Genomic DNA, 18,550 nt, shown 5'->3' on the forward strand with positions numbered 1-18,550 from the left:
GTTTGACACACAGTTGAATTTTTTTTAAACAGACTAAATCACAAGACCAATACCAAGATTTATAATAAAATAATTAAAACTAATGTTGACAAGTGAAATAAATCAAAGTGAAACCAAACACTCAGCATTAAGTTCCAGGAGTCTGCCTAAAAACCTGAATGGGACTCCATTCCCAATACAGTTTATTCTGGGACTACAGGTTGAACCTCTCTAGTCCGGCACCCTGGGGAACAGACCTGTGCCGAACCAGAGAATTTGCTGAACCGTGGAAGGTCAATGCAGAGTGCCAGCGGGTCTCCATGGGCATGGGAAGTAGGAGTGCAGGGGGTGCTACAGCACCCCCAGGCTTTGCGCCCAGCGTGGCCCCCCACCCAGGGGCCCTGCTGCCACCCAGGGTCTTCTCCCTCCCGGAGCTTGAACGCCACGAATCAGCTGTTCACGACGCTCTGGAAGTGCTGGGAGGGAGGAGTAGGAGTTGGTAGAGACACGGGGGGAAGGGGGCAGAGGAGGGAGCTTGGCGCCGGTGGATGCTCCACACCCACTAATTTTTCCCTGTGGGTGCTCCAGCCCCGGAGCACCCACGGAGTCGGCACTTATGTCGGACCACGGATGTTGCCAGACCAGGGAGTGCCGGATTAGAAAGGTTCAACCTATAATCTAATGAATGTTCTGCATTTGAACAACTGTGTGCTCTGGAATCAACCCCCGCCCTTAGCAGAATGTATTCCTTCCTGAGGAATTTGGGAGGAGTGCATCCTTGAACTCAATTAGTAGGAAGATGATCTCTTATTTATGAGCCATCTATATCTGAAGGAACATTTCTATTGTGCAGTAATCCCTGACTTTACTGCTGAAGATTCCACTGAGCAGCTGCGAATTAATTTTAGAGTGTCACAGTAAACACATCTACCTTAGAGTTTCTGAGTAAAAATATAAGCTATAGGACACAAATCTTAGTAATTACACTATTTAAATGATGAGAGTTGACCACAGTAGTGCAGTCAAGTGATGATGGGCATGGAATTGGGAGTTGTGACTTATGTTTTAATCCTGGCCCTGCCACTGACTCACTGTACGACTTTGGCAAGTCACTTGATGATGCCTCATTTTACCCATCTGTAAAACAGGTACATTATTTCCCTGCATCAAATTATGTTTGTAAAGCACTTTGGGATGAAGTGTGCAAATGATTATTAACTAAGATAGATACCAAATTCTGGAAACATATTTACAAGCTGAACATAATTTTGTATCATACTCTCTATATACTTACGAATTTTAAACTTCCCTCCAAACAGTACAAATTATAGATTATTATTTTAGTAATTATTTTTACACCTCAGATAGTCAAGAGCTATAGGAATGTTTAATCAGGGACAGGTAGCCCTGTGCAGATGTGCTGGGAAGTGAGAGAGAAGGAGAGCAGAAGCAGCCTTATCTCCTTACAGCCTGCTCCCTGTTATTGCTCTTACCTAAAATGGGTGGGGAGCTATGAAGTGAGCAGGCCTGGCCAATCACAGAGTGGAACACATGCTGTATGCAGGACAAGGGTAGTGGAGCTGCTGCTGCTGCTCGCTGGTAGACTTAAGAGGAATTCTGAGCCAGCCTGAATTTCAATAGGGGCTCTCTGGCTGAAAGAGCCAGAATCTAGCACTTTCTATGGAGTTTTCAACTGCACCTTAGTAAAGAATACTTACATATCTGTAGCCTGTAATTATGGTGTGACAGTAGTGGAATTTTCTGTACTATTTTTATGAATGGTCTGACCTATTTAGCTTGGTATTGCTGCCCACTGGGTACAGAAGAGCTAAATGTTTCCCCTGGGACAGAGCTGGAGACTTGAGGTGTTTTGGGTCCCACAGCTGTCTGGGGTGGCATGAATTAGCCACCAAGGGCTGGCTGGAATCAATACATATCAATGGAGGATCTGGAAAGACAAGGGGAACCCCAATGACTGAACATTAACACAATGACAGGAGGCTCTAGCAGGCTGAACATATGAACACAGCATAGTTTTGCAGTGGAAGAACAATGGACAGAGGTGTTATGAACTGTGCTCCGAGAGACACTGGGCTCTCACTTGATACTGGGAGACAAAGAGGAAAAAGTAAAGATTGGCCCTACAGCAACATGGTTTGGTAGAGTTCTGGCTTTGGCCAGTCTGAACACCTTCTTAACCTTCTGTACGTCAACCTAAAGGCTTCCCAAGTTTGTATTCCACTTGACTATTGAAACTACCTCTGTTTTGAAAAGGCTGCCTGCAGATACTTGCTGAGGTGCATTGACCCCTAAAGGAGTAAAAGTCTCTGAACAGGAGTCTACCCCAGTTCAATTCACTGGGCAAGTCTCACGGTGAGCAACAGGAGTGCTGTAGTCTGAAGGCTCAATCTCAGATGTGTTGAGGCCACATGGACTGCTCTTATGGAAAAACGTGTGACCCCTTTGGGGTCTGGCACACTGAAGCAGTGCTTCCAGGAGACTGTTTAAAGGCCAGGGCTTAGCACAGACCCTTTAAATCCATGACAGGGTTACTACTTCCCATCTTGCTTGTGTCTGGAACTTGTTCACTTCGCTAATTCAGGATGAAATTCACTCTTTAGCAGAGAGCCAGCACTGAGCCTATGCACTACTTGAGATCTAATCTAAGGATTTAAGCGATGCACAGTGTTTGCACTAACCCCTCTACCCAAGAGTTATTCACCTTCAGTCATTTGCCATTTCAGTGAGAGATTAACTAGCTACCTCCTTCATTTTCACTTGCAGCACTGCCAAATGTGTGTTTTAGAGGTTCCTCATCGTTTGATCAATCAATATACAGGTTTTATTAAGCACGTTTATTTCTCATGTCATTCATTTAGACAGAAAGGGGGGGAGGATAGCTCAGTGGTTTGAGCATTGGCCTGCTAAACCCAGGGTTGTGAGTTCAATCTTTGAGGGGGGCCACGTAGGGATCTGGGGCAAAATCAGTACTTGGTCCTGCTAGTGAAGGCAGGGGACTGGACTCAATGATCTTTCAGGGTCCCTTCCAGTTCTATGAGATTGGTATATCTCCATAATGGTGTTTCCTTCCACAGCTGTGGTAGTGCTAGGAGCCACTAGCTGCAACCTAAACTATATTTAGCCAAACACTGCAATAAACCAAGCTGTTAGCTCAGGAGTAGCTCTGAAGGGAAGGTCATGGTACTGACCACCTGCTTAACTTAAACCTGTCCCAATAGTCCTCTCATAACATTGTGTTCTTGACTACACATTTTTAAGTCCACTCAGGGATGATTAGACATTACAGCAGGACCATGAGCAGCTATATCACAAATAAAAACTCTTAACAATTGATTGACTTTATGTATAGGGAAGGCAGAGAATTATTCTCTTGCTCTGCTATTTTTCCCCAGACAAGTTTGCCAATGCATTTTCTGTAGGAAGCCTACAAGCACCAATCCACTGACCCACTCTATTCTGGGGGGGGGGGGGGGGAGGGAGGGAAGAGAGAGAGAGAAAGAAATAAATTAAAATTAGAAGAGGGCATAAAAAGCTTCTATACCAGAACTTTTCTGGACATTTTCTGTTAGCCTATTTAGTAGAAATGATGCAAAATGGGAACTTTTTTCACAAAAATATTTTCAAAAAGATTGTCAGTTTTTGCTGAAATTTTTTTGAAATTCAATTAAAAAAATTTGCAGCTGTTGCTTTAGGCACTATGTGTAACACCGATACATAAATAAATCTTACATGAAATGAAATAAGTATACTAGTATATCATAAACTTAGTTTCCTCTACAAAATTAACAGAACTTGGCTATTTAATTACCGTAGTGGTATTATGTAGGTCTAAATGTTCAAAATAAAAGGTAATTTTTTGGGTGTCTAACTGACAATCCAGTCCTTTAAAGGTTTTTCAAGAGAGTAGGGTCCTCCAACATGATTCAAGTTAGGCAGCCAAAACCGGAGCCACTCAAAATCATTAGTCACTTTTGAAAATTTAAGCTATAAATTGTAAGAGTCTTGAGAGAGGGCTGTGTTTTTAGCACTGAACACCCTCATCTTTTAATAAATAATTCTGAAAGACTTGATAACGTCTATGATACAGACTGGAGTTACTGAGAAATAGGAACCAACTGGAAAATGTAGGAACTTTTAAGGCTCTATCTATTGCTTGATACTTCAGGAAACAACTGCAAACTTCAGGACACTCGTCCTTCTGTGGAGCGACCCAAACACGCAAACAAATTTTATACTATATACAAAGAAGGGATATGAATGTTACCAGCTTTTTGGGAAAAGGGAGCTTTTCACTTATAGAGAACGAATGGGGAAAATAAGGATATTTTGGAGAGGAGAGCATCCATTAAAATGTGCTGTATGAGGTAAAATTGGGAAAAATGATGGAGAATATTTCTCTTCTCACTATATTGGACCTAAACCAGTATGTGACGATTACAAATGTGTGCTTAGAACTCCATGGCTAATTTGGCAATACAGACTTACTCCTTGACTTCCAAGTATAAACCAGGAGTGACTGAACAGAAAAAGGAGTAGCTGGATAGGGTGGTGAGCATGCTACACCAGAGAGGCTGAAATGTTAATGACACAGAAACGAGCACAGTAACAAGTCTAAAGGACCTGATATAAGTCAGGACATCTAAAGAGGGGACCACTTTTTAGTTTATTTAAAAGGCTGTAGGGCCCACCTAAGTGAGGTCGCATGCAGGCATGTTTTGTACCATTTATTGTTGGCTTAATTTGACTTCCTTGCAGTTTCCTAAATATACTTTCATTATTTAACACCCTTTTGGTGTTGAATTTTTTGGGAATTAATTCACTGGGGCTCATTTCAAGGAGAGGTAAACTATCTTCTGGCCTCTTAGGAGAAGTCATGCCCAGTCAGGTTCTAGGCCTAAGACATTGACTGGGAGGAGGGTCTACCCCCATCTGGTGCGGGTGGACGAGGTCAGTCCAAAGCCTGGGAAAGGCCTGAAAGTTGGACAAGAGAGGAATTGGAGGGGGGCAAGATAACAATCATAAGAATAATGACTTAAGCAGTTTGACTGATTTTGTGAAGTTGCTAATGTATGGCTGCCCTAGGTATAACAGATCTTTGTGTTGTTCTACATAAGTGTTTCCTGGACATAAACCAGTTGTTGCGCAACATATTGCACACTTTACTCCCCCCCCCAAATTTGAATCACTTTATCTGAGAGTGCCTTGGGTCTATAGCAAGGGGAGGGCTCCAAGAGCAGGCATGTTAAAAACACATTACAGACAGAGAAAGTCTCCTTCTAAGGAGCTTAAGAGAAATCTTTAATCTTTATTCAAAACAGAGGAACCTCATCTTCTAGTAAACTCACTATGGGCCTGAGGCTTCACTTCAGAGCTACGTTACATTTGTTAAAGTGAAATGTTCTTCGGTGCTCTGTTCAGAGAGGAGTTTGTTTGAACAGGCTGGCTGAACCTCATTGTTTAAGTACCATTTAGTTAAGCGTTTCACGATATGGTATCTGTCAAACAAATTCCAGGAAGCCTCCCAATGTTTATATGCACACACTTCCATTAGAAACCACATGGGAATGATTGCAGATGGAATAATTGGAAGCAGCATGGCTCAGACATAATTTATAACGAAAGGGAATGAAAAATTAGGCCTCCCTGATGCAAAATACTCCGTGCCAAGGCACATGTTGGTGCATATTATTTATTTTTGACAAAGATCACCATTTATTCGTGCTACTAATCATTTCTAGAACAGCAAAAGATTTGTTTTAAGAAAACAGCATAAGATTTATGAATTTCTGTCACAACAGCCATGAAGTTCCATACAGTAAACACAATTCATTCAGCACTGCAGGCATATTACAAGGACACTGCCCTATTTAGGGTCAGATTATGGCTGCTCGAATAGAAGAAAGTTTCCTGCACTAATTTTATTTCTCCATTTCCCCCACCCCCCATGTGCAGCTGGACAGAAGTCAGCCACAATAATGGAGCAATGACACTCTGCATGCAAAGGAGTGGAGCAACAGAGAGGGCTAGTGCAACCCGAGGTGAATCACACCTTGGCCAGGGTCCCACTCCATTTCTTTGCTCTCAGTGCTGAATGACCACCTGGTACTGAGGGAGTGCACACTTTAAAAAGGAGCGTTCTGTCAGGGGTCACAGTATTCATCAAACACGTTTATCAGCTGGTCCAGTGTTCATGGCATTATTCCTGGCAACAGTGTCACTTGTCCTTTTTTCCCCAGTGAGATAGTAAAAAAACTTTACCTTCATTTTCTCACATTTATCCCCATAGTCAGTTCTGTACACAATCTCAATTGTTCTTGCCACTGTTTCCAAGCTTCTGCAAGGTTTTTTTTTCCCTCTCAAAACCCAGCATTCCCAGTAATCTAAGTCCCTCCATGATCACTGTTTGTTTTGTTTCTAGATGCTGCTTTGTTTGCCTGTTAATCACACTCTTCCTTGTTGTAGATCTCACCAGACTGACCGCTGATGGAACCCAGTTGTACGGTTTTGGATAGAGACCTAAGTTCCCTCTAAGCTGCACAGCAGCCTATTAAGCACCGTACAGGCCCTCAGGGCTACAGTGGGGAGAGATGCCTCTCCCCCAACCCCAAACCTGCCACGTCTGGGGGAGAGGCACCCCTCACCTGGCCCCAACCCAACCCCAGACCTGCCACCTATCCCACAACCTCAGACTCAGAGTTGCTGCGGCAGGGAGAGGCGCCTCTCCCCTCCAGCCCAGGAGCTACTGCGGGGAGTCCTCTCTCCCTGTCATAGCCCCAGGGCAGCCTGCACCCCAAACTTTTCATCCCCAGCTCCAACTTAGAGCCCACATCCCCAACTAGAGCCCGCACCCCCAGCCAGAGCCCGCACCCCCAGCCACCTCAACCCTGAGCCCCTCATCCCCAGCTCCACCCCAGAGCCCTCACACCCCCTGGACCCCAATCCTCTGCCTCAGCCCTGAGCCCCCTCCCACACTCCGAATCCTTCAGCCCCACCCCCTCCACATGAATTTTGTTGTGTGTCACACATCACCTCCATATTGGTGCACATAACAAAATTCATTCAGCACATGCATGGGGAAAATTAGAGGGAACACTGGTAGAGATTGCCAATTATGTCAATTCTGGGCAAATACCCACTAAGGCCTAGGAATGAGACTTTTAGAGTCATTTTCATTTGTAACTGGAATCATCCTATTTACATTTTACCATAAAGTCAAATTTGGATCAAAAGATAGAAACTATTCATGGGAAATCTACAATAGAAATGTTTTTTTAAAAAACAGACAATCTCTTGCACTTTTTGGAACCCAAAGTTTGTCAAATTATCCCAGTACATGAAAACCTGAAAGTGATTCTATCTGTTCCCATTAAACAAGAATGTAAGAGTGTATTCTGCATTTTATCTACTTTCGTTTCACTTTATGCTACTCTCAGGGACACCACAAGAAGACAGTAGACATGGTGGAGTGCACAATTAGAAGACTAGCGGGTGGACTGCAACACTACCTTTGATGATGCAGCAATAAGATGACTGAACAATCTAAATATTGACTTGTGATGCATATGAAAAGAATAAATGAGATAAATACAAAAAGTAGACGATTGTCATACAGTAGTGACAAGTAAATTACATCTTTCAAATCCTTTGATTTCAGTACTCTAAAGTGTCACAACATAGGAAAAGAAAAATATAATATTTGTAAAGTGACAGCGATCCTTTAAATAATTTTTTCCTGACAGGGCCTGTTTGTTACCCAATGATGGCAGCAGTTCTATAGTCTTAGAAAAATGAGTGAAAATTTCAGTTTGACTCCTAGTGTGCCAGTGTCCGTACAACAAAACCACGGACAGTGTGCATCCTGGTTGGTAGGCTCAGTAGTTGCCATGGCTAAAATGGGCATAAAGACTAAACTGCCTTCCCCATGCTCTATCCAGGTCAGGTTTAAGTCCTTTTGGCTTTACAATGCAGGGAAAAAAACTTGGGACATGGTGCACCTGAAATCCTATAACCCCATACCTAGGTCTCTGACCACATTTGATATCATAAAGTAAGCAAGGATAGGAACGACATTAGTTTCCCATCAAAATTATGACCAAAGGAAAATGTTGCTGTTGATGATTCAATACTGGACACAGTCTTCTCTGAGTCTGTTCTAAACTAATGCTCCTTAATGATGTTAAGGAGAAGTGTGCAACTGGAGGCCTTCTGTAGGGTATAACAAAGCCAAAACCTTGAATGCTGTACTGGTCATTAAAGATCTCATAAGGCCTGATCCAAAGCTCAGTGAAGTCAATAGGACTTTCTATTGAATTCAGTGGTCTTTGGATCAGACCCATTGTGCTTTCTATGTTAGTTCTGGTGTGGTGAACAAATTCTAAATGAGCAACTGCAGCCTTCAAATGGAAATACAGAAGGTAGCCAGAGTGAGTGTTAAGAAGGCATTCTCCACTTTCTGACCTAAACTATGTAGAGTTTAAGGTTTGGATCTTCCATCCCCAGGAATGGCTGCATTTCAGTGACAAGTAAAGTAAGATCTGCTCCAACTGAATTTAATGACAAAACTACCACAGACTGCAGTAGAAGCAGGACTGGGTCATTCCCTTTGTAATGAGTTTGTAAAATCTGCAGAATATTTGGGATTTTCTGGATGGCAGGTGCTTTCTAAATGCACTAACATTAACAGATTTTTGTATAAACATATGACTACCTTCCAAAACTGTCAATCCAGCTCCTTTCGTGACACATAATTGCTATTTTAAAAATGTAAGAAACTTAAATTGCTATATACCTCAAACAAACCTGGATCACACCAAAAGAAATGGCAACTTACTGTAACTGTGGTTCTTTGAGACATGATGCAGCCGTGTATTCTGCTTAGGTGTGTGCGCTGCCAGTGTGCTGGAGCTGGAGACTTTTACCTAGTAGTACCTGTAGAGGGGCGGTGGTCACACCTCATGGCTGAGGCCCCTCCCCAGGCTATGAGACGGTGGCACCCTGACCCCCCTCAGTTCCTTTGCACCAAAAGCCCATGAGAGGAGACGGAGGGCAGATCGTGGAATACATGTCTGCATTACATCTTGAAGAATCACAGTTACAATCAGTAACTGTTTGTTCTTCTGTGAGGAGATGCAGATGTGTATTCCACTTATGTGACTCATGAGCAATACCCCAATCTGGAGGCGGCGCTCTAAGTCCCCTGGAATAGGGATCACAGGACTGCCCTTCCGAGGTCTGCGTCTGCTCTGGAAGATGCAGTAACAACATAATGGTCCATAAACATATGTATAGACAACCATGTGGCTGCCCTGCAAAAAGACTGTTACTTAACTTTCTGTAACTGGTGTTCTTCGAGATGTGTTGCACATATCCATTCCAATGTAGGTGTGTCCATGCCCTGTGCACCATTGTCGGAAATTTCCCCCCAGTGGTATCAGTCAGCTCGGCCCTGGCGCCCCCTGGTGCCATACACTCATAGAAGGGCATCATTGATCAGGAGGGCCACTCTCCCAGGGATGGCAGGCTGTAAAATGTCCATCAGTTTGTGTGTTCTCTCGGAGAAACTCTGCCTGGATGCCCAGGGATGCAGCTATGTGGTGCAAAAGGTAATGTTTCACCTTAAAGTCCTCCAGAGTAGAAGGGGAGGATGAACCCAGCCGCACAGCATCGTCTGGCACTGAGGATGAAGGCCTTGGCTGAGCCACATCTGGCCCTCATTCCTGGGAAGACGTACCCTGGAAGGCGTAAAGTATCAGAGGGGTAGCCACGTTAGTCTGGATCCGTAAAAAGCGACAGAGTGCCGTGGCACCTTATAGACTAACAGAAGTATTGGAGCATAATACCCTGCTCCAATACTTCTGTTAGTCTATAAAGTGCCACAGGACACTCTGTCCCCTGGAAGGAGGGCTCCACAGGGAGAAAGACTGCTGATGACTGGTCCTGCATCTGATCTGCAGTCAATACCGTTTAGCTGGCAGATGACTTTGGCTTTCAGTGAGATGAGAAGTGGGATCTCTGAGTGAGGAGTTTCCCACTGAGTTCAAGGAGGCCACTGATATGGGTAGAGGATTGGTGGCCAGTAGGGGCCAGGCCAGGGACTTCCATCCCAGCCATGGGTCACATGCCAACCCTGGGAATCATATTGATTCATTGGCGGCCCATGGAGCTTGTCAGGATGCAGAGCAAGAAGATGAGGACTCCAACTCGGACTCAGAACCACCCTGGGGTCCTAAGAATATGGGCGGAGCAACACCTGAGGGAGCCAACAGGTAGCCGAATTCATCTATTGCCCAGAACGAGGCAGGATCAGAGCCCCTGATGAAGGTGTTTCTGTCAGTACCAAGCATGCCAGTGGCATAGGCAGTGTCAGTCCCAGCACAAACAGCGGTCCTGGAGCACCCGAGTGTGTCAACATTGAGCGTGGCAAAAGCTGCCATAGGAGCATCTGTGGCATTGAATGCAGCAGGGCTGAAGAGGGTCTCGAAGCTGGGGGTCCATACCGATTCCAGTACTGGCTCCATCTGCACTATGGGAAGGGGAGTGGCTGGATGTGGTGCCAACAGAAATGAGAGTTCAGTGGCTCACTCCATTTGAGGGGCTAGAAGAGACACAGCCCTGGGAAAGTCCTGGCCCAACGGTGAGGTGGAGATTGAAAGGTAGGTAGGTAGGCCTGCAGCTGCCTGATATGCTGACAACATGGACACAGTCTGTACTGGCATCTCCCTTGTTGGTACTGGACTCAACGGACGCCTGGAGGCTGGAACCAGAGACAACACTACAGGGGTTCTGCCCATCACACTTGGTACAGAGGGGGAATCAGAGGTATCCATGCCAGCCCGTGCACTGGAACTGGTGCCGGTCTGCACTCTTCCTGGGGAAGGCATAACACTGTCCACACCAGCTCTTTTGTTGGTGACATTTATGTTGGTCAAGGGTGTGTTTTTTCACACCCCTGACTGACAAAATTGCTAGTGTAGACATAGCCTAGATCCAAATTTCACAAATGGTCTGCATTTCTATAATGGGACAAAGCAAAGTCCCAGATGAAATCACCCCTTAACCCTTGAGTGTTTAAAATCCAGACTCAAATTTTGTGGTTTAGGCCCCTCTTTACAGGTGATGATGTTGAAAACGTGGCAATACTTTTGACACTTGAGTGAATAAATGATATTACGAATACTGAATAAAAATCCCTTTGGAATACCGAATTTCATAGGATTTTTCAGAGGTAGAGAAATGTACAGAGATAGAAAATGGTCCTTCAGGTAAGCTAGAGGTCACTGCAGATGGATGACTGTAATACAGATCACATACTGTTGCAAGCTAATATTCCTCGAACTACAGAGACGAGAAGAGATCCACATTAGGCATGTACACTGCCTTTAGAGATTGAACAGACATTGGCAGAGCATTACGTAACTTGCCCAGCAGCACATACGATAGCAGTATTACTGTAAAATTATCACTCCAATTAAACGAATCAGCCATCCTAGTGCATAATTAACTACAGTCTATTCAGTAGAGCTAGCCTAAATATATCATTTAAACATTTGCAAAGGGCTAGTGCTTAATTATGGCCTTCCCCACCCCATCCTGAGTATGGGGTGAGGAGATGCACGATACAAATGACTGTTGCTAGAGATATGCATGCAAGAAGCCTCTGAAGATGCTGAATGAGCTCATGCTAGAGAGACTGTAAAGAGGCACTGTTTGTTTTGTTTTTTGTTGTCGTTGTTTAACCTGAAACTAAGAAGCAGGAGGAGGACTAGATACTTAGATTTCAGAGCTGAAAACTGTCATCCACTAGTAACACAGGAGCCATTAAAGATTCCCTAATTAAAGAAAGGATAATTTGTGGGACACATGATTCCAGTGTATGGAAGAGATTGTTGACAGAATTAGATCTAACCCTTGAGAAGTGCCTCAAGTTCCGTGCAGGTTGCTGCACCATGTACTCAGAGTATGTGGCTGCACAAATGGCCACATAATCATCTTTTACCACATATGCTGCACAGTTCTGCTTACATCATAGAATCCTAGGACTGAAAGGGACCTCAAGAGGTCTAGTCCAGGCCCCTGCATCATGTAACTGCCATTTTGCTGTCGCTGCCACTACTTCTCTGCCCCCTATTTTGTCTGCCTTTCCCCCTTTCTGTTGGATTGTTCTCTGTTACCCCACAAGGGGGAGTTCAATGCCTCTGGCACCTGCTGCTTTTAAAAGGGCAAAGACAGAGAGAGGCAATGAGTGGGTATTAGTTTTTTGTGCTTTCTCAAGTTAAAACCCTCCTCACAGCTCTACTTTGATGCCTACAAAAAACGGCTAGGCTGCTAGAGTGCTAAGACCACGGCCTACCATGCTGACTAATAGCTCTCATTGTTTCCTTGTATTTGGCAGTCATTTGTCTGTATCCATCGGTTTTCTCGTCTTGTACTTAGATTGTAAGCGCTGTGCAGCAGGGACTGTCTTTTTGTTCTGTGTTTGTACAGCACCTGGCACAATGGAGTCCTGGCCCATGACTGCTATTACTTCATTAGAAAATGACACCTCTGATTCGCTGGCTTTGTGGCAGTGCTGTATGCACCAAGATATGGTGGGGGCTGCCATGTATCTGGGATTATGTTAAATGATGCTAAACATTTCAAATCAGGATTTTGCTAGTAGTTATGATCCAGGCCCAAATGATCCACACCTGTTGCAAATTTGGCATGTGGCCTAAAATCTAAACTCAGTGCACTGGGTGCAAATCATTAAATAGTGCAGGGATAGGAGAAAAGATACCACAAAGGAATTTAACTTAAGGAGCAAGTTATTCTTCTGAGCAACATTTCAAGCCAAAAATCTGGACAGAGGCCAAACTGCCCTCTTTGTCTATTGAGGTGGATAGGGCAAAAAAATCTGCCAGTTCTCTTCTGTGGTTTCATCAATCTTTCTATTGTCTACATCCCTGTGGGACTTTGGTTCCAATATGAAGGGGGGAAATGGGGCATTGCTGCAGAGGGCTGAGAAGCAGCAGAGACACAGGGGACCTCTCCGCAGGTGGCCCTGGCTTTGGGGGGAGGAGCCAGGGAAGGGAACAAACAGAATTTGTGGTTTCCAGGGACCAAACCCCAGTCCAGTTCACAGGACAAATTCCAATTCTTGTGGAATGATGCAGGGGACAATATGGCCCATGAAAGAGTAATTGTCTGATTAACAGACAACATTGTATGCATGTGATATAGTATCTATAAATTCATGCACCAGTTCTTCTAAAAACAACTTACTCTTTTCGAAACCCCATTGTACTTCTATAAAAGTCATGGTTAGCTATGGCCCCACTGGAGTTTCTCGATAAAATGTGTAAGGATCTAAATCCCATTTAGAAGGGAGATTCACTGCTTCACAGTTTATTCTCAATGACAGCAGGACTGTGGATGAAGCTTCCATCTCATTAGCTACAGTGAGATTTAAGAGTTAACAATAAACAAAATGAGATGCTCTAAGTGTTCAAGACCATAATTGGGATCTTAGTGTTGTTCAGAGCACAATGTCTAACTTGAGACATTGTCCAGGTTGGCAGAGGAGATGGATTAATTCAGCCTGCAAAATTTGTTTCCATTACACTGCCTTGAATTTCCTACCTGATGTAGAATACTGCTCTTTTGTCTACAATGTGCTCAAAGGAGCTAGAAGGGGAAAAGAAGCCCAAGACTGAAGATATGAAAACACAATATGGCCTAATGTGTGCATCTGGCACATCCCATTCATTGTGCATGATGAAAAGGAAGTTCATTTGTACAGGCTGGCAAAGCTTGTAAAGGTATGGATTTAAAACATTTTTTATTAAGTGAGGAAAATTAGACAAATGTAACTGTACTGAAAACACAGCTTGAGGAATTGTCACTTTGCTAATCTGCTTTGTATATGATATTTAACTGTGCATATGCACCTTGCCAGTGCTAAACCAATGTATGCCAAAAATCAATGAATAATTTCCTTTGTACATTTGGGGGTCATATTCAGGTTTTGGTGACCCCACATCTAATCATTGCCTTTCTTCTGAATTCAAGCCCAGTCAGAATGTATTTTAAAAGAGACTTATGACCAGAGTTGGTCTGAACAGGGTTTATAGGCACTTCAGCCAGTGAGTATCTGTGGATCCCTATTGTCTCCCACATCTTGGCATCTCACCTGGATATGGATGGAATAACTGTCTTCCCCAGGAAATACTCAAGAACATTGTAATTAAATGGAAATATATGCCATTAATCTGCAAGTCTCAGATAGATTTTCCAGAATTTAGAGAAGGCAAAATGTTTTCTGGAATCTTTCGTCCAAGTTTTAGAGGGCAGATAATGATCAGGATAAATATATGGGTAATTTACCCATTTCTATCAATGAGACATCTAAGAACCCAGTTTTGCCAATATTTGAACTGGTCAGAACTATACTCCTTTGTCAATCTTTCTTACTCTCTATAAAATATAAACCTCTTTTTTAAAATGGTAAGCATAATAATAAGCAATCATGACAACTGTAGTTCAAGCACAATATTTTCTCTCCTTTTTGATTATTTATTCTTCTACACTAAGGGATATTTTAACACTGGGGACGTTCCAGAAGCCTGGAAGAAAGCGAATGTTGTGCCAGTATTTAAATAAGGTTAAATGGGATGAGGCAGGTAATTATAGGTCTGTCAGTCTGACATTGATCCTGGGCAAGCTAATGGCACTGCTGATACAGGACTCGATTAATAAAGAATTAAAATAGGGTAATATAATTAATGCCAATCAACCTGGGTTCATGGAAAATAGGTTCTGTCAAACTAACCGGATAGCTTTTTTTGATGAGATTACAAGTTTGAGACAAGTAGCAGTGTTGATGTAATACATTTAGACTTCTGTAAGGCTTTTCACATGATACCACAAGACATTTTGATTAAAAAACTAGGAAGATATAAAATTAACATTGTTGTTTGCAGTATTGTTGTAGCCATATTGGTCCCAGGATACAAGAGACAATTAGGTGACTTAATATGTAGTTCGAAAACTGGATACCAGGAGTAGGGGACGCCGCAGTCCTGGCCTGGCAAACCAGAGACTCCCACAGGGCTGCAAGGATGAGAACAAGCCCCGCACTAGAGGGGAGGTTACCCTGCTTCTGGATGTTTGGTCCTCAAGTAGGAGCCATTCAGCAGCAGGGTGCCTCCCCCCGGGGCCAGGGCTCTATCTCTTCCTCATGGCCCTGGCCAGGAGTCTCTACCCTGCCCTGCCTTGCCAGGGCCACAGCCTTCCCCACACCTTGCACCTGCAGGGATCCAGTGTCCCTGGCCCTGCAGCTGTGCAGGAAGCTGTGACACAGAGGCCCATTGGTGGTTTACAACCCTGTGTCAGCAAGCCTGACAAACTCACTACACCTAACACACTGCTGTCATAGTGTTTATCCAAAAGTGTCTTGTAAGGTATCAAATGAAAGCCGGTGACACACTTGTCACTAATACCACAGTGATATGTATGTACTAACACTACATGAAGAATTATGGACACTTACATTCTTAAAAGCATAATATTAGTAACCAAACACAGGAAGAAACAGGTTTTCTTCCAGACAGGAGGGAAGGTAGTTCTTTCCCTGCCTCTAATCAACCCCATTACCGAAGTACCTAAGATTTTAACCCTACTGATGTACTGTATGAAATGTACATTAAATTACAACTTCATTTGCTGACACGATTTACATTTTTATCCTGCTTTCATGGCAGATTCAGAACATGCCGTTTTCTTGTCCTTTTCCCTTGAGAAGTTATCGGTAAATCATTTCAATAGAAAAAGATAGCACTGGAAACTGAAATTCTCTGCTTCCCAGGGGCCATTGATGAAGCAGATGGTTTCAATGCAAGGTATATAAAGCCTGTGTGACTAGAGTTTCAATGTTAATTCAGTTTGCAGAATCTTGCAACCAAGCCTTTCAATGTTGTGAATTATATATTTTGCAGCATTTTAAGTTGAGTTACAACTACCTAAGGACTTCACAACAGCTATCAATTTTTTTTCTATGCAGAACTTCTGGTTTTACTCAATGTAGGTTCCAAATGCATTCCTCCCTCTTTCATTTAGCTTTCAATAAACCCATGCCTGTATGTTCAAAATTCAGTGTTGTCAACTCATGATTTTATCTGGGTCTTGCAATATTGTGGATTTTTTTTTTAAGTTCTACCTCTTGAAGACAATGAATTACGTGCTTACATTTAAGATAAACAGTAATGTTCAAGTCCTCATGGCTGCACAGGAAAGCTTGAAAAATGTAACTCAAATTCATCCTAAAAGTTCTGAAACCAAAGGGCAACCTCTCAACCCCAACTTTTATTTTTTATTTTTAAGTCTCGCGATATTTAAACCACTCAATTTTGGAAGCCTGTATCATGATCTTTGAATATCTGAGGTTGGCAATACTGAAATTTCATTAGCTGGATCTGCCCTCCCTTCTACTCATGCAAGCCCAAGAGGCCAAATTCATCCTGGTGTAATTTAAAGGATTAAATTGCAATCCCACTTCACTTAAAAGTCCGTGGAGTTACATCAGAGATGAATTTGACCTATTGACCTTAGTGGGATAGCTTGGATGTAACAAAGCAGAATTTGGTTCCATGTGTGCAGTATCGCCACAAAAATGTCATACTATGCAGAATCAGCGGTGTCAAATTACCCATTTTTTTGATTCATTCAGTTGTGTTTACAATGAGCCAACAGCACACAGATTCTTCATATCTTATAACGGCAACACTAAATTATTGCAGAAAGAACTGACAACTTCCTGTCCTTTATGATCAAGACTTGTCTACTAATTTATTTCAACATAGTCTTCATTTTATTCAGTGTTCTTATAATTCAAAAACAACAGCCAAGTCATACAAATATCAGACCTAATTCTCAGTTGCTAAGCACCAAATCACAACTGTAGCATTTTGCAGTGGTGTAGATACTATACACACACACACACACACACACACTATATATCTACACAAATACACACATCACTAGGAGCTATGTAACAAACATTCTCCTCAACAGACTGATCTGCTTCACCATGAGTTGGAACTTGGATACAAGGATGTTGATAGTAAGTGTTTAGTGCACAAAGAGAATTTTGGGTTAAAGGTTAAGAAGCTGTGAATAACACTGAGGAATGGTAAAATAAAACACAAAATGTTAAGAGACATGCTTACCGCAGTGTCATTGGTAGCAATGTACACCAGCACATCAGAGTTGTTTCTGCCATTAATGTACCGGTAACAGTTCCATACACAGCTAATCAGATAACCCTGCAAAGAGAATGTGCTTGTTATTACATAAAGAAAATAGGAAATATATTTCTTTTTTACCACAGTTTTGTGAAAATCCCTGAACTTTGATTGGCTGAAGACGGTCTTTAGCCAATCAGAGCACATGATATACATAATTGCTAAACTTTACATGAGAAAAGGAAAGGAAAGAAAAGACCACAAAATAGTTAAAATAAAAGTGTAAACACCAATAAAACATCACTTTTTCTTAAAGAAATATTTTAACTACTTCGGTCTTAATATTCTGTCCCTCTGCCACACACTTTACATCTCTTGTGGGGTTGGAAGTGGTCATTTCACAAAAACTCTAAATAATTTTTTTTCATTATACATTTAAAATTATATTGGGAGAGTTCTTATTCAGAATCTGGCCCAAATTAGTTAACCTTTATTACTGCAAATATTAAGTTGTTATCATATTACAGATTAACCAATATACTTCATTTAACAGATTAACAGTTTCTATGCTGTTTCAAATTATTATTCTTACAGATATTTATATAGTTTTAATATAATAAAAGCCTAATATTAACTCACTAATAATTGTATCCTGATCTAATAAGCTTCCTGCTTTTGCCCTTGGAGTTTATGAAGACCAGACTATGATCACTGCCTTGTGAAGAAGCACAGCCTCACGTTATTTGAATAAAGCAAAATAAAAGATGCTCTAGAGATATCAAAGTATATACTGAGGAATTTGATCTTGCCAATGATTAAAACTAAGTACTTCAGTAGCTCTGCATGGTTTCACTGTAGGTTTTATGGTTTCAGAATTCAGATACTATGCTGATGAGTGCAGTAGAAGAGTCTATACAGAACACAGAAAAGGAAGCATAAAAAGCATAATGAAAAGCAATTGGTTACTGAAACATTAACCCACACTCATTTGAGAATATAAGCAGCTGGTGTCGTTTTACTGGCCAAGAGATTTGGACACACACATTCTTGGCCAGCTCAACATAAGTAATGGAAATTCATTTTGCCCACGGTACACTGCAAGTCCAGCAACTTTCCTTTAGATTTGTTCTTAAGAACTCAATTGATATTTATGCTGAAGCATTATTAGATTGAGTCACTGACCTATTTACTAATTCCCTCCTCCCCCCCCCCCCCCAAAAAAAACCAACTTTGGACTGAGCTTTCAATTAGAGCTTTAAGAAATGTCATTGGACAGCATAGTGAATTAATACATTAGTCTCATCTCTGAAGACCCATGTGAAAGGAATTCAATG

At 42.4% G+C, this 18,550-nt stretch overlaps 1 protein-coding gene across 1 annotated transcript in view; it reads right to left on the reverse strand.

The window, feature by feature from the left end:
* LAPTM4B (lysosomal protein transmembrane 4 beta) overlaps nt 1-18,550 on the reverse strand; it is a 96,101-nt gene that overhangs the window by 8,684 nt on the left and 68,867 nt on the right. The window contains exon 6 of the mRNA XM_054021057.1: nt 17,202-17,297. Within this exon, the coding sequence (XP_053877032.1) occupies nt 17,202-17,297 (96 nt within the window). The remainder of the gene's footprint in view (nt 1-17,201; nt 17,298-18,550) is intronic.

The sequence above is a fragment of the Malaclemys terrapin genome, chromosome 2 (genome assembly GCF_027887155.1).
Source record: "Malaclemys terrapin pileata isolate rMalTer1 chromosome 2, rMalTer1.hap1, whole genome shotgun sequence".
NCBI lineage: Eukaryota > Metazoa > Chordata > Testudines > Emydidae > Malaclemys > Malaclemys terrapin.